This window comes from Styela clava, chromosome 10 (assembly GCF_964204865.1).
Source record: "Styela clava chromosome 10, kaStyClav1.hap1.2, whole genome shotgun sequence".
Classification (NCBI taxonomy): domain Eukaryota; kingdom Metazoa; phylum Chordata; class Ascidiacea; order Stolidobranchia; family Styelidae; genus Styela; species Styela clava.
Genome location: NC_135259.1, coordinates 3161122 through 3187742, shown reverse-complemented (window position 1 = coordinate 3187742; position 26621 = coordinate 3161122). Strand labels below are relative to the sequence as shown.

General features: G+C 36.1%; 3 protein-coding genes across 4 annotated transcripts; all 3 read right to left on the bottom strand.

Moving 5' to 3' along the window:
• Positions 1-3704: 3704 nt before the first annotated feature.
• Positions 3705-5732, bottom strand: LOC144428267 (uncharacterized). Its single transcript, XM_078117243.1, has 2 exons — positions 4682-5732; positions 3705-4541 (listed from the first exon to the last, which is right to left on the bottom strand). The coding sequence occupies exons 1-2, from the start codon at positions 4845-4847 to the stop codon at positions 4267-4269; spliced, it is 441 nt and encodes a 146-aa protein (XP_077973369.1). The 5' UTR covers positions 4848-5732; the 3' UTR covers positions 3705-4266.
• A 4147-nt stretch (positions 5733-9879) lies between these two features.
• Positions 9880-12369, bottom strand: LOC144428263 (uncharacterized). The gene has a single exon (XM_078117241.1). The coding sequence runs from the start codon at positions 12168-12170 to the stop codon at positions 10977-10979; it is 1194 nt and encodes a 397-aa protein (XP_077973367.1). The 5' UTR covers positions 12171-12369; the 3' UTR covers positions 9880-10976.
• A 5619-nt stretch (positions 12370-17988) lies between these two features.
• LOC144428292 (protocadherin beta-11-like) lies at positions 17989-26202 on the bottom strand. Of its 2 annotated transcripts, none has more exons than XM_078117321.1 (18): positions 26044-26202; positions 25550-25785; positions 24681-24858; positions 24340-24453; positions 23848-23981; positions 22943-23151; positions 22544-22689; positions 22305-22433; positions 21424-21559; positions 21170-21347; positions 20905-21048; positions 20599-20772; positions 20252-20461; positions 19962-20174; positions 19646-19776; positions 19306-19411; positions 18933-19155; positions 17989-18721 (listed from the first exon to the last, which is right to left on the bottom strand). In XM_078117321.1, the coding sequence occupies exons 1-18, from the start codon at positions 26186-26188 to the stop codon at positions 18051-18053; spliced, it is 3477 nt and encodes a 1158-aa protein (XP_077973447.1). In that variant the 5' UTR covers positions 26189-26202; the 3' UTR covers positions 17989-18050. The 2 variants fall into 2 exon arrangements, with proteins under 2 accessions (XP_077973447.1, XP_077973448.1); XM_078117322.1 differs by having other exon boundaries at positions 22317-22433.
• Positions 26203-26621: the final 419 nt, after the last annotated feature.

The following is a 26621-nucleotide window of genomic DNA, read 5'->3' as shown; positions in this document are numbered from 1 at the left end:
CCTGATGTATTTAATTTTGATATATACCTATTTTTGCAATCTTCCGAACTCGTTATCGCCGTTACAAAAATCTCGATATCTGATATAAAATCCTATATAGTACAATTTTAATTCATACAATGAAAATAATTATAAAGTATACTAGTAAATCAAAAATACAAATTCACCGCCTCGAAATCCACGCGGAACAGTCGCCGCGATTACGCCACTTGTTAAAAGAGCAGACTTTATCAACGAAAAATGATTTTTCACTTGTGCAAAGTAATCAATCAAAGACCGATACGGGCATATTCAAAATGTCTTGATTTATTAATTTAATTGTCTTCAGTTTAAACTGCGGTTGAGTCGACAAAACAAGAGCCACCTTAAAGCACGACGGCAATCCGCGGACATAAAAATGTGTGGTAAACTGCCCGTTTATATATTGTTTTGATCCGTATTTTTGCTGATAAGTGATCGAATATACTTTATTTATCTTATATATCATCAAAAAAACGGGGAAAAGTCGCGTTCTCAGCTTTGTTTGTTAACACGAAAATTTTCGACGTCAATTTAAAAGTAATGGATAAAAAGGCAAATCCCGCTCACAATTGACCGTGTTTCGAATTTAGTAACGAAATGTTTTTTTAAGGGTCAAGCAAACATAATAACAAACACGAAATTTTGCGATTTTCGATTCCTAGAAAAGCGTTTTTAGACTGTCGCGGGCCTCAACAAAACTTATATTGTTTACAGTTTTATTTTTAGTATTTTATATTGCCGCTTTTCAACTTTTCGACATAGTAAATGCTTTGATCTTTGCCCGCAAATTATGCTGGGCCTTGCACAAAATCCATAACGAGAAAAATTACGTCCAGCGGTGAAAATTGTTTATATTAACTTTAGATCTAGTTAATTTTTTAGCGATAATAATTAATTGTTGTAATGAAACACAGTTTGCCTCTTTCACTTCTCTCGCAAGTGCCAACAATAACACTATTGAAAGATTTTGACAATGAGAAAATCATATTAAATTGTACAAAAATGAATTAGTTGTGCAAAACCGTGGCGCGTGGTCGGCGGTGCGTTTGAAGACGGAGTATTACCCGTGCGGGCGCGCATGTTTCACGAAAATGTGAGGTGCTCCGAAGGCGCATTATTGTAAGAAAACAGTTATAATATTGCTAACTATTAACCGTTTAATTGCGCTTGACTATCGCACTTTTCGGAAATGATAATTTTGTAAGGCGGAAACAACATGTATTAAATTTTTTACGAAATTTTTTTTTGGGGGGGGGGGGGGGGGGGGGGGGGCGACCGCCCCCCGGGTGTCCGCCCCTGCTCGCAAGCATAATAGGTAGGCTTACCATACGTCCCGCTTTTGCGTTCAGTCATTCAGCATATTACAAATTAACATGTTATTGTTGTCGCTGTATAGCGCAGGCTAGCTTATTTACTTTATTTTGTTTGTTTCGTTGTTCCCCGCTAACATTGTTAGCCAACGTATAAACATGTAAAAACGTTTTTTTGAAGAAGGTGTTATCTACAGAAAAGCATGCTTGGGCGTAGATAAAAATCCCAATGCTTAAAAACGACAGGTATTTCATTATTCTTTATTCCTTTTGCTGTACATAAAAAATCTGAATTAGGAATATTTGTATCGTTAACGGCAAGTCTTTTCTATTTTTCGAACTGAACCTGATATTTGGATAGAGAATATGCGCATGAACTCTCGATGACACTATGATCAACGAAGACAGTCGGGATGGCTTTAAATGTAGGCCTATGTAGTAAAATCGGAAAATGTAAAGTTACAAAATCACAGCCAATGGGTCATTTGTCTTTTTGCGTCCCACTTTGAAGTCACAAAAATATGGTAACCGCCCCCCTCGCCCCCCGGGTGTCCGCCCCTGCTCGCAAGCATAATAGGTAGGCTTACCATACGTCCCGCTTTTGCGTTCAGTCATTCAGCATATTACAAATTAACATGTTATTGTTGTCGCTGTATAGCGCAGGCTAGCTTATTTACTTTATTTTGTTTGTTTCGTTGTTCCCCGCTAACATTGTTAGCCAACGTATAAACATGTAAAAACGTTTTTTTGAAGAAGGTGTTATCTACAGAAAAGCATGCTTGGGCGTAGATAAAAATCCCAATGCTTAAAAACGACAGGCTATTTCATTATTCTTTATTCCTTTTGCTGTACATAAAAAATCTGAATTAGGAATATTTGTATCGTTAACGGCAAGTCTTTTCTATTTTTCGAACTGAACCTGATATTTGGATAGAGAATATGCGCATGAACTCTCGATGACACTATGATCAACGAAGACAGTCGGGATGGCTTTAAATGTAGGCCTATGTAGTAAAATCGGAAAATGTAAAGTTACAAAATCACAGCCAATGGGTCATTTGTCTTTTTGCGTCCCACTTTGAAGTCACAAAAATATGGTAACCCTAATAATAGGTTCCTTTATTTGTGCTTATTTAAAAAGTCAAAAAGTGTATTAAACGTAGCCTATAGTATGAGTAATGATAATCATAACAGATTCGGGAAACATAATATTAGACAATCGGTTATTTCATTTCAAATATTCAATTCTATGCCTAGTACTGCAATTGATAGCTTGTCGAAATTGCTAAATTCAAGATTATTTACATCAACGAATTTTATTGGTGAACGCTACGAATATATAAACGAGTTATGGCTGAGACTTGGGTTACTCTGTGAGTTTTTCTTTGATGGCGGAATTATTGTCAATAAAATCCCTGTATTTCAATTGCGTACATACCACCGCCTGTTAATCTTTACTTGTGCTTTGACGAAGATCGATAGTTTATTCGTTCAAAATAATTAACTTGTCAATTGAACATAAATTCGTTGTATATTTGAAAACTTTGCCACACACATATTAAAAAATCACGCGGACTAAAATAGAAAATATATACAAGCAATACTATTTACACAAACAATATAAATCATTTGCGCTACCGCAAATACTCTACCCTACCCAGTGGCGTAGCAAGATTCTCGTGAACCCCCCCCCCCCCCCCCCCGCAAAAATATTTCGTGAAAATGACCCTAAAAACTCTCGGACATGGACAATGACCCTAAAACAAAGTTTTTTTTTATTTCGTCAAAAAGCATAACATGTCGCTATAAAAAGGCTATTGTAACCTAAAATTTGCGCTTTCGTGTTAGGAAACTCATCCACCATCTTCGTCATATCAATTTTTTCAATTTGCTTCAAAAATTAGTAGCTTACCTGCAATAATTGTCGTGTAAATTTTGGAAGAAATTTTATTCGCGCCGGCGCCATCACTTTTGGAGATTGAACACGCATCTGGTTTTCTACCGATACCACCGGTGCTAGGCTTAATTCCTCCTCAGTTACGTTCGGTATTCCCAAGTCTAATTGTTTCAATTTTGGTTTAAATATTTCGTTCATCTCGGTTACTTTAATTTTGGTTTTGCGGCTTAAATTTCTAAATTTCAATCGCTTGGGGCCCCTTTTCGCTGTGCCCCCCCGCGACCGCGGGGGTTGCGGTGGTGGATGCTACGCCACTGACCCTACCATGGTAGTCCTCGACAAGTTTTGCAGTTAGCCACATTATTGTTGTTCGCGAAACTCTTTTCACTTTATGTTTGATTGAAGCAATTTAGTTCCGCTGACTGCAAACACAGATCAGAGGTAGACCAGCAAACTTGGGTAAATGATTCTTTTCGGATTTTGGGCTTTCGTATATTGCGGAATATTTAGGGGCATGAATTGTGAACAGAAAATAAAACGCTTTTATTGTCAACCCATGTCTGCGAAGGTAGTTGTCCGGACACTCTCCAGTCGCAAAACCCCGCTTCGAATTTTAGATATATATATATATATTATAAAATTCATGATTATGTTCTCGGAACCTTTCCAATTAGGTCTAAAAGTGTTCCACAAGCGTATACATCTCGCTCTAATAAGGAAGAGAACAGGTTGAGACTTGAATGAAAACTATTCACGTAGGGATGTTGGTTAATTCTGGTTATCAGGCCGTCCATCACTTAGTAACCTGGCCCACCCCCGTAGAAACACAATTGTATACGGGAAACATAACCCGTTTATGGATTCCGTCATGACCCGAACTTTCATCGCAAAACGAGCACTTTTGATTTAATAAATTGGCGGAATCCGATTCTGCCTTTGAACGAGATCAGTGACTCGTCAATACATATTCTACGGTCAGGCCTATAAACGGATAGCAGCCTCGTTTTGAGTAAGTTCAGAAGGGATCCCATTTTCGGTTCATCTGTTGCAGGGTCGTCGCGGTGATGGGGCATCCGCTTCATTGCAGAAATGCAAAAATTTCGACATCGAATGAAATATATCCCTAGGCATAATCTTGCCGAACGATGAGTCAATAAAAATAGAGTGCTTTTTTCGACAATCCATGGCAACGACCGACATCCTCACAATGCCCTTTGCGATCACAAGACCTAAAAATGCCTTCATCTCTTTGAACGTCGTTGGCGCAATCTTCAGTGGAGGAAGTTGGCGACTGGCACGGTGAGCGTTGGTGACTGAAAAAGAAAGATTATTGTAAAACATTGCTGTAATCTTTTTATTTTTTTCGTTTTTATCAAGCATGTTATCGTATTTAATGCTGATTACGAGTTCGAAATGAACTTATAGCCTACCTATTATTTGCAAATTTACATACCTTGGGAGCCCGATAAATTCATAAAATCCATGCACTTTCTGACACGCACAGGATGTTGAGTCAACGCATTGGAGCCAATATGAGTAGGGAGTGCATTTTCCAAAGTCCGATGTGTCGAGTTATGTTTTATACCGTCAAGTTCCTTTCGAATATCATCAGCTAACATTTTTCTTGCTGTCACTACCGCAGTCAGCGTTTAATTGGCGGTCGTTTAGGCGAACCACGTAGTGGTATTTATCGACAACATTATCTATTCCCACCATACGGAAGCATGCCACGCTTGATGTAAACCAAGCCTACGAGGAATGAGACAAGAAATCATAAATTTGGAGTGATGAATGTGGTAGGCACTGGTAGCCAAATAAATTCAGATTGCGATCGAACCTGGCTATTATCATTATTGGGAGAGCCGGCAATTGGTGTGACTGTGTTTACTAGTGGCTCATTCATTGTATGTCTCAAGTCCGGCGATTGGTCGTCGCTATTATTATCAATTAGTACTGAATCAGACTCTCGACGACCCGAGTTACGTTGCATCTAATCATAAAAGATAAATAAAAACAAATGACGAAAATGCACGCAATAAAATGGTTGATAATACGGTTCTTCAAAATTTATCACGAAAGTCTAAAACCACTCAAATCGGTCAGTTTCGGGAATAAAATCTTTAAAAACCTTGATTTCCGGTTTCTTCGATTCTTGGACTTGAGGCTTGGAGGTAACCTTAAAGGGCATGCTGATCACATCAGGGTTACCAACTTTCTTTAGGGCACGTAGTTATTTCCTCATTCACTCCTTGCGCGCAGCCAATGACTTTCTTTTAACTTTCGCTTAGAAGTCTCTAACAATAACGAGTTGATTGCTTGGTTATGTAATACAGTATTTAAAGTCAATATAAAGATGCCATGAAACAATGAAGGACTTAACTTCAAGTTAGAGAGAACCTGGTTTTTGCGGTTGAGGTTCGTGCGATCCCAGAGTAACAGTAGAGTGCCACAATTTCGAAACCCAAATATCAGAACGTGGCCAGCGCGTCATATGACTAATTAACGGCCGACGGCCTAGGTGTCGCTATAAGAGTATTCTTATTATTCATTTTCTTGCTGGACACGGAGTGGATCTATGTTCGTTTGGTTATTATCTTTTTTGTTTAACAGTATAAAGTTAAATTTTTTTTGACTTTTTACGGTTTTAATTTCAAAAATATGCGAGATAAGTATCGGAGTACAATCGGCCATGATCTAAGTTCTGGAGACAAACGTACATCGGAGGTTGACTCTGAGATGCTATGTAGTAAATGAAAAAAAAAATCAGATGAAAAAATATTTCAAATTAAAAATGATTCATTTGAACACTAAGGGAAATATTCCGTAAAAGCAAAAATTGCCTAGTTGAAATCCCGAGATTTTATTAACAATAACTGTTTGGATCGAACGTAGAGCCAGGTTTTTGAGAATATGTCTTGCTTATCTTGTATTGTTTGTACCAAGGTGAAATTCGAAATACAACTAAGCTAAATCTGTAAATACCTTGGCTTATCTGCTTCAGCATATCCAACAATGCCTCCAGCTGCAACAGTCGCCACGTAGAGAAATAAGATCCAATCGACAGACAATTTTTCAGTACTGTTGTTTCTACAATTGGCTCAAAACTTTTACCATAAATAGGCTATTTCTTCAGTTCTGATATATGAGAGCTACTCTTGCAATTGTGCATTGGCCAAAGTTGTTTTGCAATTCTTAGTACTTGCTATAGTGCCACCAGATAGGAAAATCTCAAGGCCATCATTTAAGCCAGTTGCTCCAAACTTTTTTCGTTAAATTCCTCCTTTTGCTTTTTTTGGATCTTGTTATTCCGTTAACTTTGAGCTATATATATTTGAGCTATGGCTCAAAGTTAACAAGGCTGTATATATCGTGAACAAGATATCTTCTGGGAAAGAATAATTTACCATCCGTATGCTAACATATCTCTTGAAACATTCTAAGTAAGATCACATAGTCGAATATATCGGTCTGTTTTTTACCAATACCAATACAAACATCGAAAAATGGCTGACACCGATTGCCTATCGCCTGCACAGCGTTATATATAATTAACTGTGTTGGCATCGAAGATTACACACCTCGGGGTTTAAATTTCATGCCCCCATCTTATCACGGGGTTTAATAATTCTGGTAGATAATGCCGAACCAGAAGATTCCAGCCCTTCCCAAATACATATATACAGATTCTCTCACATCGTTAGATGTCAGTGCCTGCTTGTACTCGGTTCGAGTAGTATTAAAAAAGTGCTAGAAACAATAGAAACCGACCACGTAATACTAGCTAGTGACTTTAATTTAATTTTAAATGATGATCTGGATAAAAGAGAAGATCGACCATATCATGCGAATCAACGGACTAGAAACACTCTTCTCAATATAATGGAGGAGTATAGTTATATACTCTTCCGATTGAAATATCCTACAAAGCAGTGTTTTCCTCAATTCAAAAACCAACCAATACCATGACACTATCAATTTTTTCTTGTTGGACACGAAGTGGACATAACGATCGTTTCAATATTATGTTCTACTTGTTGTTGTTCTTGTTCTTTGACACGTTTTCAAAAAGTCGCTTTTCTCTTCGAATACTGGACCAATTGCTTTGAAATTTTCAGTGGTTGAAGATAAAATTCTTCTCCAGAAGGCTATTCCTTTTTTTCTCTCGCTATGACGTCATCAAAATTATTGCCATTGGGTGGCGCTACGTGTCCATATATTTGAGCATAGCTCTCTTGTTTCCTATCATCTCATTACGCAAACGAAGGAATGTGCGATTACTCCTGCGATCAACTCAGACCACGCCCTGTGTACTTTAGACTTGAACATATTTCCAGTCAAAAAAAGCAAAGGATACTGGAAATTCAATTGTTCGACGAAAGACGAAAATTACATAAATCCAATAAAAAGGACAATAACGAATGCAATAATTGATCATTCTCACGAACCGGTTGATCCCCTGTTGTTCTGGAATGTTCTTAAATGTTTGATAAGAGGGGAAAGCATAGCTCATGCAAGTAAACAGAACTACTCAAAGCAAAAACAAAGGATGGAATTGGAGTCTTAAAATCAATCAACTAAGAAATGAAATGCACTCAAATAATTCGACAGACGCCTATCAAAATCTTATAAAGGAACAGGAAAAACTAAATTTATTATATCAAAGTACAACACAGGACAGGGACACATACGCAGTAAAGCAAAATGGGCTGAAGATGGAGAAAAAAACTCAAAACGAAAAAAGCTAAATTCCACAATATCGACCTCAAAAACAGAACATGGTATCTCAACCAATCAAGAAGATATAATGAAAGAAACACAAAGATTTTACGAAACAATATATATACAGTTCTGGTCTTCTTCTGGTCATATATATGCCCAAAATATTATTGAGACTTTGAATATATCCGCTATGGAAAACGATAATTCTCTTATGTGTTCGGGACAAATTACAGAACAGCAATGTAAAAACGCACTTTTTAAAATGACAGACGGCAAAAGCCCGGGTTTAGATGGATTACCTTGCGAATTTTATAAGGTCTTTTGGAAAGATTTAAAAGACTCTCTGCTTAGATGTTACAACCAGGCGTTGATCACTGGTCAATTGAGTCAAATTCAAAGCGATGGAATAATAACCCTCATATTGAAGAAAAGAAAAAAGAAATTATAGCATATTCTTCGAAAATTTGACCTTTTTGTTAACTTTATCCAAAGTGTGAAAGAAAACGAGAAAAAGGATGCAATAACTGGGGCAAATTAGCTATACATAATAAAAAGTGGAATAATATATATATGTGATTATATTACTTATACATTTGTAATATGATAGGCTTGTGTTGGATTTTATTTTACGAAGTCAATAAAAAAAGTGCCCCTTTTCCCTAGAATTTTTGGCTGGCCACGCCTTTTACGAGACAAGCAGTGGAATGACATGTTATAAAAAAATGGTGAAGAATGCAATGATTTGTTACAAAAGAAACAACGTCCGAATGTTGTTCTCTTTTCAGTTGCTTATTTACTAAGTAAGACATCATCCAATCATTTAGTTGATATTGTCGTGATTTGCATTTTGGCACGGGAACATAATTCTCGCTTTAATAACTTTTGTACGTCCCACCACTTGCGCTCACCGAAGTTATTTTTAAGTAATCTTCGCCGTAAATTATATTTTTTCGTGTTCATGTATGCTGTTTGGGATTCTATTATCCACAGTAAAATCGTCGTGATGTGTATTTCCACTTGCGCGAATGAATGCGCACAAGCGGTGGTGACAGCACTTGTCATAAACCTTTCTCTAAGTCTTTCCTATTTTCCCGTCGTCCTTTATTTTTTTTGTGTTCGTGTTATAAACGGAATATTGAAATACAATTGTATTATTCCCGTGATAAAATATGCAAATGTTATAGATGAGAAAACAAAACACTGCTAGATTAACAAATTTGAAAACTTCTCAAATGGTTGGTAAAGACCGAGCATCGCGGTACACGCTTGTGCAAGCAATTGAAACAAATAACTGGTTAACTATTGTTTAACCTAGAGACGCCGTTATCCTCCTTTCGAATAAGCCGGATTTCAACTTCCTCGGCGGTGTGGCGTATCATGCTAAGCGTTAGGAATACACTCGCCACCGCACCTCTCATTACCCTGCGTGAGTTCTAATTCCATGCGGAGATAGTTATGTGCGAGAAGACATGTAAATCATATCCTATTTCAGAAATGCGCCAAAAAGTGACGATTGCGCTCGGGTAAGCTGTATTGTCCGATTCCCAGGTATATTTAACTCTTTTACTTTTATTTATGCATTTGTCGCAGATACCAAACTAAACTACAAATGTGATGAAGGAAGATGAATCGATCCCTAATCCCCACAACTATCGTATTTCTCAATAAGAAATTTATCATACCAATAGACGGCAGACATAGGCAGATATTTGCAGAAAGGAAACATCATAGAAACATATAACGAAAAGGACTGAAGCATATGTGTTAAGTAATATAAATCAAAATTTAGTTAATAAAGAAAATTGTTATGAATAAATAGTAGTGAAAGCGAGGTATAGATATGTAAAATACTAGTGGTAGCAAAGTATTAGTATGCGAGGTACAAAACAAGATACAACATAACAAAAAGATCCACATTGAGAATAAACCCAAATATTGTAACATATAAACATGGTATATACATAACCACACAACAAATATTATACCAGATATTTGAGTTGCTAGCACCAATATCTCCTACAAAATATTTGCCCCAGTTAGTCAAATGTGGAAAACATTTTTTAACACTAGTTCATCAAATTAAACATGTTCTGTCTATGACAGCAAATAATTTATCCTACCTCAGTTGAGCAATATTGATAAAGAGAAGAAGCATCAAGCAAGCATAAATCATTTATTATATGAAGTTCATAGTTGGAAATGGTATTCTAAATGAGTATACAAGTGAAATAAAATAGGTAATAAGAATAAGTTAGTACAGGTCAGTCAGTATACATAGCAAGTTTATCCTCCAGATGCAACATCTTGGAGGGTGAAGGAAGGGTACTCCCAAAGTATGTGAACCAAGATGGCGGACACCAGAACGTAGTATGTGTTAGTACCAGGTTAGGTGATAATTTTATTACAATTTTCCATATTGTACTTCTATTACGAGTTCGGGGACTAACCAAGTGACTCCTGTAGTATTTGTACCTGGAATTATGGCCTAATCCAACCTGGTACACATACTACATTCTGGTGTCCGCCATCTTGGTTCACATGCTTTGGGGAGTACCGAAGAAAGTGATAAGCAAACAGCTGTAATTTGAACTACCCTGAATATATAATTCCGAGTAATCTTCCAGTCAAAGAAAGAATTACATATTCAATTGCTTTATTTTTCTAGATCAGTCAACTTCTTTTAGGATAGGATTTACATATTTATCCCGGGGGAGAGAAGAGCCGATAAGACGGCTTAAGCATATAGCGAACCACAGCCTCTCGTCTGGTTACCAGTCCAGGTCGGGTATGGGATTAGTTAACCAGTTATTTGTTTTCGGAAGCATGGACTTGATGGCATCGACCAGCGGTTACGTGAACCACCCTACGTCTCGCACATGATCATCCCCGCATGGGATTCGAACCTGCGAACCCACGAAGGGTAATCAGAGATGCGGTGGCGAGCATATTCCTAACGCTTAGCACGATGCGCCACACCGCCGAGCAAACTTCAGATAAAAAGTTTCAACGGAATAAGAACATTTCAGAATTCAAATGGAATCGAGTGCAAATTGTGAACCACGAGAAAGATCTAATGGTCTGTCATTGTTATTATCATCTCGCTTGAAAACTTCAACATTTTCTTTCATTAAAGATTGCAATTCTAATTCTAAATTATTTTCATGTAGTTTACAAGTTTCATGAGGAAAAGGAGACTTGAAAATACTTTGTGATGATAGATTCTCCTTATCCAGTTGTGAAGAAGAGACATCAGAAACATCCTTTTCTATACTTGGCTCTTGTTCTAATGCCATTTCTTTCATAGTTTGATGATTTCCTGACACATAAGTCAAAAAATTAGGTTTTAAATCTTCATCCATACTTTCAAAGTACGATACACTCTTAGGAGAGGGAGGTTGAATTCTATTTGACACATTCACCTTCATATGTGTGTCAAGATGTCTTTTTAAGTGCCATGCACGATAAAATGCCTTTCCACAAGTTTTACATACAAACGGTCTTTCACCAGAGTGGATACTGCCATGCATCTTTAATCCTGACTCTTGGGTGAAAGTTTTGCCGCATAATTCACAGGAATACGGTTTTTCACCAGTGTGGGTATCAAGATGTCTTTTCAAATGATAACCCCTGGAGAAATGTTTACCGCAAATACTACATATGTGCACCTTGGAATGAATGTGAGTTTTTGTATGCATTCTCAAATATGCAGATTTACTAAAAACTTGGCCACATGTCCCACAAACATACGAGTTTTGTGGCCGATTCTCTGTCATGTGGAATTTTAAATCTGCAGGTAAATTGAAGCTATTATGACATATTTGGCATGAAAACAACTTGTCACTTGCATGGTTTCTTTTATGGGATTTTAAACTTGAAAAATCAGAAAAAGATCGATGGCATATATCACAACAATGTTGATCTGCTGTGTGGCTCGTCGGGTCACTGAAGACAGTAGATGTCTGCATCTCATCATTAGGACGAGAGCATTCTTCTGATAAATATTTTGAAGAAACACTCTGTACAAACTCTCCAAAGAAATTTCTTTCAACGAGATGGATATTTGAATGTAGTTCCAAATCAATCACTCTTGCAAATGAGATACCACAGATTTTGCAAGCCTGTGTTTTTTCATCGTTATTTGTTTTCGGGTGCTGTAGCAAAAGAGGCGACTCAAGACTTTTCAAATTTGTCACCAAACATTTTCGTTGTCGATTTTCCATCATTTACTATACTTGTCATGTCAATGTCATCAGGGTCACAGGTAAGCAAAATTGTGCCAGTGACATTAGACAGTATTATAATAAAACCTTCAACTTATGCATTGTAAATTCATAGAACTGGATCATTTCTATACCCAAACACATGTAACCACATATATCTGCAAATACCAACGACAAAAATTATAAAATCATATTTAAAAAAATGAATTTAAACAAAAAACATATTTGAAGTAGAGTTCGATATAATAAAAACCAAGTTTTAAAAAATTTAATTTATTCTTTATGAAATGAAAGATATTTCAGAATACTAAACCATATCTTAGTATGAAATTTAAGCGTGACTGGCCCGAAATAAATTTTTACTACATAAATACATAATGTGCATTTCATGTGAAATGAAGTAATGTAATTAGCAGTCATTTAGCTGTGAAAACTTCCATCAGGATATAGTAAAATAGACATAATTTCATACCGGTACCGGTACTATTTGTTTCTAATCAATAGCATAAGCACTCTATCTACGGATCTATGAAAAAAGGAATGAATTGAATATTCCAACCTGAACCAGTATATTTTAGAGAGAATATCAGCTGTTGAATAATCTGAATTAATAAATAAACCTGATTATCGAGCAGGACACAACGAAAAGGCGGTTACACAACTGGGGTGGGTGTGAAAAATTTAACATATAACTCATGTAGGATAGGATTTACATATTTATCCCAGGGGAGAGGAAAGCCGATAAGACGGCTTATCCATATGGCGAACCACGGCCTCTCGATGTAGTCTATCTTGAATCATTTTCATGTACCGTAACTTCTGAACTTAGTTGTGTTATTCAATTCAATTCGTTTATTACTCCAGACCGGAGACCGCTGTGGTCCATATAAAAACAACATACCGGTAACAAATAGACATAAGCAAAAACAAAAATAACACAATAAATACATAAAATACTGGAATACCTGATATGACAATCAGTACGGTATGCAGTCATTTTAGTATTTATGCTCATTTAATCATCAACAGCCTTGGCTTCATTTTCTCTAAGACTATTCTTCAGTGCATGGAGACCCAAAATTTATACGATTCACATTTTTGCTTGTATACATAGTGCAGTAGTGACATACCGGTACAGGTTCTACCAAGGGGAGGCGGACAACTCGACTACACGGACAACTCACCAGAGACAACTCGACTACGTGGAGACCTGGTGAGTTGTCCGTCTTTTCGCATTTTCTACGATGGTGTTTTAGGTCTTTAGAAATGCGTTTTTGATATTTTTAGTGCTCAAATGTTGAGAAAAATACATAAATATTCTCTAGAAACCATTTTTATTTGTATAAGTGGCTTATTTTAATCATGTTGTATGAATACAAATACAGTCTACAGACGAAATTGGAGTAACGTTAGCGAAGTTAGACTGTTGACTTATAGGACTGTGTTCGTTTAATTTTTTGAACTTTATTAGTATTAAATGTTTTGAATGAGAACCTTTAAAATATATTAAAATCTTTATACTTCACAGTAACACTTAAATATTTATGAATGTAAGCTCAGTACTAGTAGTCTATGGTTGCAATAGTCTAAACTCGCCTACGGCAGTCGCCCGACAGGCCGTCAACTCACCAGTCGAGCAAACGCTCTGCGACGTGACGTCATCGATGCTCGAGGTGAAGACAACTCGACTACCGAGCAACGAGAGGCAGACAACTCACCAGTCGAGCAATTGCTCTGCGATATCGATGCTCGAGGAGAAGACATTGCTTTGCAAAACGCAGACTCAAGAGTTGCATAACCAAGAGGCAAGAGCACTATCACGTGTGTCTGTGAGTTCGGTACCGTAATTTATAACATAGCCTATCAACATATGAAAGTACTGAGCAAAGTGACTATAAGGTTTATAGTCACTTCGGTACTGAGTAAGTCAATGCCAAATACCCCTTGCACTTTAGCCTATGCCCTATACCAGTGGTTCCCAAACTTTTTAGAGTTGCGACCCACTAGGCTATTTATTACCATAGCTTATGGCGACCCATATAACTTTTTATGACATAACACAGCATACAGCAATGGCTAATCATCGTAAAACTACTGTGTTTCCTCGAAAATAAGACCTGATTTGAATTTTAAAAATGATTTTAATTAAACCCTACTCTTAAAATATATTTAAAATGTGTGGGAGAGGACAAAGCGTATATATAATATAAGCGAGGCAACGCTCCGACAATGGACGCCATCTTGTGCCTATTGTTCTCGGCAATTTAACACGGCGCCTTATGAGAAGTTCCAACACAATTATTGAAACATATTTATTATTTTCACCAATATTTTAGGTAGAAAATTTTGAAGGTCGCGTTTTGAAGTAGAATCTTAGCTGAACATGCTTATATCCTTTTATGTTGGCCAAATTACATTTATAGTACATTAAATTGTCTTTGAAGACAAGTATACCGGTTCCGAGTTGCTCCCGAAGTAAATTGGCCATTCTAATCGTCATAATTAACCATTGACAATGGAGCTCCTTATGACGTCACAGATGAAAAGTTGTATTTATTCGTCGAAATTACCGGCCGATTCAACTTTGCTTCAATGGCCGTTTCTATTTTCTGGTTAACATTTTTCGTCTGTCAAGCTCCATAATGCCTTACTGCTCGGCTCCAAGCTGCGCTAGAAGAACAAATGACATTGTAGGATTGTTGCGGAGACATTTTATTGCCTCAAATTACCGTATCACTATAAAATCTTTGAAAAAAATGACCAAAAATGGTTCTACGCTGTGTTTGTTGTCAAATTTAACGCATTAGATAGTTTTTTATTCTTAATTGCGTTATATATTTAGATAGCATATATCTTAAAGTTTAAAATCCACCCTTCAGTTTCATTCTAGCCCTTATAACAGCGGACTTATTCGATTCGGTACAACAACACGACGAAAATTTCCCATAAGACTCCATTGTTTCGCGTTTCCCAAATATGGCACAAGATGGCGTCCATGAACTTGTTCAACTTAGGCAAGTTGGTTGCCGGCCGTTGGGAGAGGACAGTTTCAATGACCTGAGATAAGGTTGAGATCACACCATTATTTAAGATTGTGTGATGTCACAATCACACTTATACTATTTGGCTCTTGATATTTGTATAGGAAATACCAACGACTAACATACCGGAAATACAAATAAAAACAATGGATGTCGGTTATTCAAAAAATTCGTGGTTTTCTACAATGTAATTTTATTTTTGATAAATGAACTCAAAAGACCTCTTCCAAAAAAACGATAGTTTTATTCTTCAAAAGAAAATAAATGTCCTGTCTAAACTTCGGGGAAACACGGTAAGATGTGGTATGTTAGACGTTGGATGTGCTGAGCAGTGTACAAAACTGCTATGCGTAAAAAAGTCACATGGTCATTCTTTGTGTAGCAAATTTTTGTTCCTTTGAGAAGATCGTAAAAAGGAAATTTTGACAGATTAGAATTTAAAATAATTTTTTTTTAAGATTTACGTATTCGAGTCGCCACAGATCGTAATAACCAGTATAATTAATCAAAGCTTTCTACATCTTTTCCCGACCCGCTAAGATTCCTTTTGCGACCCACCAGTGGGTCGCGACCCAAAGTTTGGGAACCGCTGCCCTATACCCTACCTGTAGAACCATGGTTAACTTAATATAGTTCGCTCACGCTTTTTTCTTCTTTGTTTATTTATGTTACACAGTTCCCTCGTTACGCTTGAGTGATGCGTCATGGTATTCTCTCAACGCGACATTGTGGTACGTGTAGTCCTCGACTATCTGGCTGTAGTCGATGTCTAAGCAGGATGTAGGTTATCGGACTGATATGATATTGTTTGAATGTCTTTTGCCTTTGACAGAAAACGATTGCTTCTGAGAGCAAAACTCATAAAATAATATCTGGAAACAAATTCGTTCCTGTTTCCAAATTTTAATTTCCAGGTATCATCGCAACTTTGTTAATGTGTCGCGCTTGGGCGATAGTCAGCGACTCTGAATCCAAGATATATGTATTTTATTGGGAGCGCAAAATAAATGCGACAAAGCGCATTGTTTTGCGTTATAACTTCGTATTTTTGGTAACGTGATTCGGGTGTCGTGAAAAGTAAAATTTGATCTAAATTAATCGCAAATGATGTTTTATCATCTAACGTCGGGTACTCGTCATTTTCCGGAAGAACTCGAAAAGTCATTTAATATAAAAAATAAATTCCGCTATTCCAAAAAATTAAGATCGCCTGTAAGATGGCAGTCGGCACCAATGATAATAAATAAAATGCAAATAAATAGATAAAAGTCCAATAACGCCGTCTTCGCGTTCTGGATATTCAAGCTGGGATTACGGTGTTTAATATCTGCTATCTAACATTTACACCTACCCAAGTACGGTATGTCAGCGCTAAGTATCCCTTGCACTCAAGTTTGCAGCCAACCTTTTACATCTGTTTATATTATGAAATATATATATTCAGTAAACTATGGAAATATAGTCACTCATGACATTAGTCATGACAGCGGCAGCATTACCAACCTTTGACCTGTTCCGCCTGTACATGGATCATTCGGTTGAAATAAGAAGTCCCATTTTCAAAAAGTTAAGGACAGGAGTTAGTCGCCAAATATACCCTTTGCTACCGGTATGTTATCATGGATCATTTGTTTCAAATAGCAAGTTCAATTTATAAAAAGTTGCGGACAGAAGTTTATCGCAAAATATACACTTTTGCTATGCTATCATGGATCATTTGGTTGATAGCAAGCACATCACCGAAGAACACTATAAGCTGAAGATCTGTATCTGATTGCTGCCCTGCCTGCTCATTCATTTATAAGAAGTTACGATCAGCAGTTTGTGGCCAAATATAACACCCAACCGATAGATAGAACATGAAACATTGCTTCAGTCGCATATTAAGCCAGGGCCTAGCGATTATTTCCTTTTCGATTTATTTTAATATGAAATTACCAAAAGCGCTGTATCATCCAAATTTATTGTAACCAAAAATAACAACAATCCAGCATTTCACACCCTTAGGAATAGTAATCACACCTGCTATGGGTGACATCCCCATTTAATAAACTTTTGATCATATTTTGGAATATCCCTCAACTTGGGTGTGGGTTATAATTGTCTACCAAATTGAATAAATACCCGAACACTTTTTTTCTGTTGCTCGTAGAAATTTGGCAGTGTTTAAGATTTCAACCAAGAGTTGATAGTTGTATCACAGAGAATGATAACCCTCTATAGTTGTATTTTCTAGAGATTTACATGGATTTGTTATAGTTCTCTCATTTTTACATCTTTTAAGAACTTCTTTGAATTCACAAAGTCCTTGCTCGAACATTCATACAATAAAGACAGGACAGATAAAAGAAGTTCAGAAGTTACTAATAGCGAATTTCGTGTAGAAAGAGAGCGAGAGAGCGAATGCGGTCGTTTGGTAATACTGCTTTACTGTTCGGTCTGGTACTGTGTGGTTTTGGAGGGATTTTTTTATAACGATCTATTGCCAAAGTCCATCGTTTTGGCCAAACTTACTCCTCCGTACAAAGTAAATCAATGTTGCAAAGTGATAGTGATGTCTGGGATACCGAAACCATGTCAAAAGCAAACACACTCGACATTTAACTTGTAAATATGTGTAACATGGTTATCCTAACGGTACAGCAAATGCTACAACTTAATCCGCGGCACTTGGTTTTGATATAAAAACTAGGCTGAGCATGCTAAATATATAACATAATAACGCGTAATCTGACCTTGCTTGCATTGCAGAACCTTGCTTCTTAGTGATGAAAAAAAAGTTTCCAATGTGAAGTATTTTATTGTTGTAAAAATGTAAAAAATGAAACTATATAGAAATACTTTAAACTAATAACCGATCTATATTCTGAATAATTTCTCTTGTTTCCTTATCTCCATAACGGCCCCTATTGCGATTTTCAACATAACGACTGCTATTATCTGTTGCAAACTCGCTTCTAGAAGATAAACGAGGGGGAATATAGTTCTGTTGTGTTAGCAAGTGAGACATTTGAGACGCACTTGACGATGCTTGGCGCATAAATATGGGCAAGTTTCCAGTTGGATGATCATTGGAAAAATTGGTTACTCGACCGGATGGAACATACTTTTTATGCGGTAAAAGTAAGTTTGAGTCCAATGCTACGCTAGAACGCGGTAACATTAAACAAGAGGCAGACAGCTGCTGTTGATTTGAACTCAAAATGGGTTGAGAATACGTTGCATGACATCCGAGAGGAGATGGTGTCATAATGCGCGTAGGTGACCTAGGCCCGCAAGCACGTCGATTTGCAATGATGTTAGTCCTTTTCAAACTTTCAATTTCGTCAATATTGCTGGCAATACTGGGAGATCTTCCGTCTCGCATATTATGAGAAGACTGATGCGGATGGTGACTCCGAGAGTTCGGAGCGTTACTTGCTGATGAATGTTCTGAAATACTTCCCAAACGACGTGAATGTTCCATTTGATGGGAATTTACTTCTCTTGATGAGGTTCCACTATTTGAGTTTCCTATTGACAAAGAATAATTAAATAATTAATTGTATGTATGTATGTGTGTATGTTAAAATGTAGGCGTGGTTAACCAGGAGCCACAACTCGGAGCTGAAATCAACCTGTTGCGCAAATCTCTTTAGAATAGGACACCGCATTTATAAACAAACACTTTGAAGTAAACATAAAATGAAATCAATGTTTAAAGCTTCAGTCCAAATCTACTTACTTATCAGTGGCATCCAACAGCTGTCACTGTGTCCAAGTATCTTACACTGTTCTGTACAGTTAACACCCAATTCATTTGAAAGATGATTCGGAGTCGAAGACGTCGACGGATCTATATGGAACGTTTTTTTCTGGATTTTGTTATAACAAGTACCATCTGTTTCGCTGTCTCCTCTTCCGCTGTCGCCATCAGAATGGGAGGGAGATGCGACATCGAGACTGGGCTATAATTGAATATAAAATTTCGTTTTCAAAAATTACTATGAACTGACAGTGTTTTCAGTACAAGTGAACCATGTTTAGTATGGCTATTTAAAATATTCCAATGAGCGTCGTTATGACAATTTAGTATATATCAGAATGGTTTAACTTACCCGAGTTACAGTCAAGTATCCCATGTCGGAATGCGGCAATTTGGAAACAGATTCACTTCTTGAGCTTGGCCTATCTTCCATCAATTTTGTTGTTGAGGTTATCCGACTGAAACATAATATAAATGTAATAAAACGTACATATCAATTTACTTAACTAGAGCGACGCACTCTGTGATAGTCCGTATATATACAATGAAATCGAATCTACAATTTCAATCAATTACACAAACTACTTGAAGCTATGTTTATACATTTTGATTGGTTGACGTTGCAGTAACACTATCGCTTGCTTTCATTTTAATCGGTGATTGAAAATGACCTAAAATGCCGAAAAGTATACCTTTTGTTTCCGCATTCCATTTCTGTAGCAAGTTCTACGCGTTCGGAAACATGTGTACCTAGAGATATGATGTCGTGAATTTCGTCATTATGTTCATCGTCTTCTTTAGGTAAGCTGTAAGATTTTGATTCCTTGAAAAAAGATAAAATACATTTATTTTACCAGAAGATTGACAATGCATTGTTGTGTTGTAAAACGTGAGTGGTGGGTAATGGTTGAGTTCTTCTATAAACGAGGCTATTCAAGTGGGAATTGGCACCGTAAATTACTGTCGTTTCGGCCCGTATATGAAATAAAACTGCTGTGTAATACAAACCTTCTTAGTTTTGTGACAACGAACCGCCCATATCGTTGCAATAAGTACAAGGAGTAATGCGATCCCAGATCCAATGCAGACTGCCAGCAACATTGGGTCATCTTGACCGGCTGCAGTCAAGTCTCCTGGTTTCAAGTGCGCAATAGGCGTATCTACTACTGAGACACGTATTGTAATGTTTGAAGACTTTCTTGGTGTACCTAGATCAAATGCCTGAAATATAAAGATATGAAATTTAATGACTTGCGTTTGTTATCAGATTTAGGAAATAAGATTTCTTCACAACTTACCTGAACGTTCAAAATATGTATTCCAAGAAGTGAAGTAACATTTTGCCTACTAAAGTTTAATTTCAGTTCACCGGTTGTTGGATTTAGAACAAAAGCCCCTGCGACAGAGGTGTTGCTGTTGCTTTCAAATGATATATTGACATTATTTTGCTTTTCCGATAGGAGTTTGAATCGAATTTCTCCGTTTTTGTTTGCGTCTCTGTCTTTAGCCTGGTGTAAAATGGAAATTGTGTTTTATCATGAAATATGGAGGGAAATATCAGAAATTTGAAGTCGTATTTACACATCATCAGCTTGACAAACAATTAATTCGTTGAAAATTATAACTAGACTATAGAACCACTTACCATCAATTTCATAATTGGTCTTTTTTCAACCGTGCTTGCATATATCAAGCTATTGTTTTTATCCGGATTAAAAAATCTTGGAGCGTTATCGTTGATATCACCGACAGTAATTATGACGACACAGGAACTTTCCAGTGATGAAGGAACAGCCCCATCTCTCGCGGTTACTGTTATCTGAAAGAGAGTGATGATAATATTTATCGACTATTTTATTTTTACATGACAAAGTCGGAAATTAGTCTTTATGAAAGAACAAGTATGTCATTACAACGCGATAAATCGCGACTAATTTATGCTGTGTCTTACCTTCCATTCATTTTTTGTTTCACGGTCCAGTGATTTGATTAATCGAATAGATCCAGTGTTTCGGTTGAGAGAAAATGGTCCTCTGCCGCCGCTGGTGATGAAATATTGCACAACGCCATTTTTCGATTCCATGATTTCGTTTTTCTGTAATGAGAACATTACTGTCAACTCCCTAGCTAGCGATAATTCACTTCATATATTTTTACTTTCATTTCAATCCGCATTTAATGAATTTGAAAAGCAAAAAAAAGATTAAAGTGTTTACCGAGTTGGCGAAAACGGCTTCGCCTCCCTCTGAATCAGCATCATAAGCTCTGACTGTGGTCACTAATGTTCCAGGAGGTGAATCTTCTAAAACAGTCACTCTTTGAGTTGAAGCACGAAATTTAGGAGCGTGCTCGTTTTCATCCAACACCGCCACTTTGATTTCTTTTTTTGAACACCTAAAATAAATATAACAATTCTTGAATACAAGAAGATAAACCATACACAGTTGTTCTTTAAATTAGTAATACTTACTTGGCTGGGTTCCCACGATCACACGCCGAAATCGTTATAATGTAGTTATGGCAAGTCTCCCTGTCCAAATCTCGCGAAGTTGCCACTAAGCCGTCAGAGTAAAGTACGAAAGTGGCAGGCTGTTGGGAATCACCATCTGAGATTAGAGAAATATTTTTTTTATTAAATTCGTTCAAACCGCAGAGAAAATAAACAAGATTGCATGTCACAGTCTCTAGGGAGAATAGTATGATATTTTAAAATAGTTTTCCCTATTTCCGACATATTATAATAAAAACGCTATTAGTTTCAATTTTTATTTGACGAGTTTTCGAAATACAAATGTCAACGGCCTCGCCAATTCCGCTAAGTAAACCGGCGCGTAAGTTAATCCTAGAGCTAAGAAAATTATGTTAAGCCGATTTATGTATTCTTGAGAGTTTTTAAAAAATGGACTAAAATGCACCCCATGGCGTAAACGAAACGAACTCGTTTGAATTTTATCGAATACATGAAATCCAAAACTTTTTTTTAGATATGAAATACTAGGAGTATAAGTATGATACCCATATCAAATCAAGCACGAGATGTGCATTTTTAGGTAGTTTTCAAGTTTCATCGAAATAATAATGGGACCCAAAAATCTTTTTTCTTTTTCAACTATGTGATGGGAATATTTTTCTAAACAATAATTTTCAGCAAATAATTATAAGTTCTCACGATGTTTAAATCTTAACACGAATCAGATTATGTCATGTTAAAATGCATAATAAAATGATGTCATAAGTTAAGATGACAGTCTACTTGACTCGTGCAACAATGAATGTTTCTGAAAAATTTCGCTTAGTCAAGGCTCGATTATTTACAAAATGTTAACTATTTTTATGTTAAAATTAACGTACTTTTGGCTTTACCACACAAGGAATTAGTCTCCATCGTGAAATCTACTTTGCCGTTGTCCCCAGAATCTGCGTCTGTGGCTGATATTCGTAGTAAGTATGTCCCTTTCGGTTCCGATTCCGAAATATACACTGTAAAGATTATACAAAATGTATCATTATTTCATCTATAAAAACATGACATGTAAGGTATGATTTTCCATATAAAAGTATTTTTTCATGAAATATATTTCAATGCTAACCTGTGTCTCCGATAGCATGTAAAATGAATACAGTGTTGATAATCGGAGAATTATCGTTAACGTCTTCAACTGCAACAACAAGCCAAGTTTCTCCAATCCTTTGATTGGTTATGTCTGAATCACGTGCTTCGATAAGAATTCGAATCCTGTGTGAAGAAATGATAGAAAATTGGTGAATTTTATGTTTATAACAAAGAAACGTATGCCATCGGAACATATTATTATTATTTTATATTGAAATAAGTGATAAATGATCATTAAAAGTAACCGTGAATATGGATGATCAAATCACTTTTTATTTAAATATCATATGCTTGAAAATCTTGAGCTGTAAAAATTTTCAATAACCAAAATTTTCTGGCAAAATTATAATTACTAGATACAGATGAAAACACATACTTATCGTGTTTTTCTCGGTCTACACGTTCCTTGAGCCGAAGTTCACCATTTCTTGAATTTATATTAAGCAATTCTCGTGCTAGTTTGTTATTTCTCGTGGAAATATGGTAACGAATCGTCCCCATAGCACCGCTGTCAGCATCGTGAGCAGAAATGGTGTCAATCAACATACCCGGAGCTGAGTTTTCTATTAAAGTTATTCGGTATTCCTGTAACAAAATTTAATAAAATTAAGCAATACATATAAAGTTTATTGAGTATTGTATTTAGCTAAGTTGACATTGCATATCATGTACCTCGGTTTTAATTACACATACTCGCCAAGATTGAATTCAATGGGGTCGCAATGACGAACCGAGAGAATTCCGGTATTTTTTTTTTAAATGGTAGCTCCTTGTTGCCTATGTGCAGAGTGAAAGGAGTCATATTATTATTCAAGTTATAACAATACAAGTGATCCGAAAAGCATGGGGAAAATTTTGTTCAGAAGCATGACATCAGCACCCGTTCGTATCAATTAATGTAATGCCTCACTAAGATATAATAAATTGAGAAGGCCACGTCAGAAAAAAACAATCACAATGATATGTGTTTGGGTAACTGATTGTTGAAAATAAGTTTGTTTAAAATAATCCAGTTTGAACGAAATACACTATTAATGATACAAAAAAGAGTATTTTCTTAAAAAATTCAGTTAGTCGAAATACAAATTGGCTGCAATTTAGATCAATTGTAATCATTTGAAATTTATTACATTGAATATTAAAATATTCAGATATGAACATCCTTAAGCCTAAAGTCTAATTCGAAACTAGCAGCGCATACAATCCCTTATAAAAAAAAAGAAAAACATTACTCGAACAATCCAACAAATTACGGATAATAACACCATAATATTTACAAACCTCTTGGTCAAATTTTGGAGAGTTGTCATTAACATCAACAACTGAAACTTTCACAGTGACTTGGCTTCTCATGGCCGGGTTACCTCCGTCAATTGCGGAAAGAATCATGTTAATTTCAGAATCTTTTTCGTGATCTGCGAAAAGCAAATAAAAATTCAAATTTTATTCAATATTGGGAAATAATAAAGATGAATGTAGCTGTGAGAATTTCGCCATTTTTTATTAGAAGTATATTGTCACAAGCATGACCCATACATGAAAATGGGATATTATGTCCGTTTTCCCACCATTTCACAATAATGAGTATCGACTTTTCATACTTGGCCGTATAAACCAACAGGAGAGTATTTTGACAACGTTAAACATTATTTAATTAAATTTGATACCAAACCAAAAGAGAATATGCTCGGTCAAATATGATTCAACAACGTTACAGCCTTAATACATTCATGAGCGGGATGTCTTATCGATACAAACGCAAATTAAATTTACCTAATTTATTATTCAAGACAAGTTGTAAATGCTGGAGTCCTCCGACCGCCGTTGATTGTTTAAGACTGAAATATCCATTCGAAGATAGTTCGTAATGTATCCGCGAATTGTTGCCTATAAAAAATACAAATATAAAATAAAATATGAGTATTAAATTTAACTATGAATTATTAATTGCAATACCTAAAATAATTAATAAAAATAATTAACGGTACATACGCAAATGGAAATATGTAAATTAAAGTTTCAACGAAAACTTTTTGTCTTGCGACTTTTCATGCTTGGGCTACTAACAAATCATCAGTTAGTGTCGCAAGTGTTTTTAGATGGACCATACATACCTGCATCAATGTCTTTTGCTTCAAATGCATCAAGGTTGTAAGTTTCTCCGGTTTGCCAATTCTCACTGATTTTTACGTTTATGACGTCACGATCAAAAGTAGGTGGGTTGTCGTTGACGTCATCGATGACCAAATCGAGGTCGAGAAAAGTGAATGAAGTTTGGGGAAGCATGATGACCTAATATTAAAAAAATACGGCAATTGTAAATTTTCTGGGAAACGCTAGTTTTACACAGTATCGAAAATTTTATCAATACCAGCGTCTCGTCTCCCCAGACTGACTAATATATTAGAACGAACGGCAAACAGGTTTATGATTATAATACTCAAAACAAATTTCCTTCATACAATCCAATTGCCAGACAGGTTGATTTGCATATGTCTACTTTGCAATTTAATAATAAATACAACGAAAGCGTATAATTTGTCTGTTTTTGGCATTTGAAGTCCGGAAAAGGATACGAACGTCCCCTGATTCCAAATAATCCAGTCACAAATAGTGAATAATTTAATAAATGGCGTATTAACATGCTTTGCATACTTGCAAGCGCGTGCCCGATATTTGCATTGCACATAATGGCATATGGGTTGGGATTACCAATCAATAGTCGTAGGTTTGAAAAGAAATTCCGCATAAACCTTGCATAATTTATTTTTATGACTACAGTAAATTTTGGATGGCTAACCCCGCCTCCCCCTCCCCAAAAACGGTAAATATCCTATTTTTCGTGGTAATTCTGACAATAAGTGGCAAAGGGGCAGGCAGAAATTTATACCTGTTTTAATGATGCATGACACAAAAACGAAATTCCATAAATATCAGCCCTTAACGTTGTTATATGTCAAAACTACTTTTTACCATACAATACCTGAATATGAACAACACATTGATTTGCCCCGGTACACTCCATATCTCTGTCAAATTTACGTGAAGTTGTCATTACCCCAGTCTCAGAGTCTAATTTCACCCAACTTGTAGGTTTATGTTGAGCCTCTGACGTCACAGTTTTCAATTTTTCACTCAGCATTTTGAAACGAAATTTTCGGCGAGACAATTTTAATTTGTCCGCTTTGAATAACTCGGCAACGTTAACGACAAACGATCCTGGAATAAATTGAAAGCAAATTCACCTTGCGTTTAAGGCTTTTTTTTTATAATAATTTGTTCAAATATATAAAACATCAGGCTGCCATTTTCAACTCCGCCTATGGGACAGATAGGATAATCGAAGAATTTGTGAATTAAAATCATGAAATTGCAGGGAGTACACTCTTTTTTTTAAATAAAAGGTGTAGTAAGCACAAAAATGTAATATGACGTCGTCAAATATTTCACGTTTGTTATTTCCAATATGCTACGTACCTTCTGGTTTTTCCTCCCGAATGTGTACACTTGAGGATATCGAAGTCGTAAATCCATATTTGACAGAAGTTATCAACAAAAGTAAAGGAATTATAGCAACATAACACAGTGAATAATTTAATATGTACATTTTAAATTCTGCCATACACAAAACATTCAAATAATATTGAATTAAAAATAGAAAGTAGACCTTGTAAATAAATAGAAAATAATATAACCCAACTGCAGTACGGCAGCGTTCGACAAAGCACGGTCCCCCATTTTAAAACAGCGACTAACTTCATTTACGGTAGTTTGAATAGTTTAAAAGTTTTAGTTTGAAATCATGAAAATACTTTTTTATTTAAAAAAATTTCACATCAAGTCACAACCACCAGTCGTTCTTAAACGATCTACACAACTAAAGAATATTCCTCAAACCCATAACCAGTTGACTCTTCGAACCTACTTTTGTTTACTGATCATCCATGTAAAATCGAAAAAGATATTATTTTTCTTTACATTTTCACGGATTTCTGATTCTGAAAAATGGTAAATTATCTCATATATCTCTATTCTTTCACTGCGTTAAACGATCC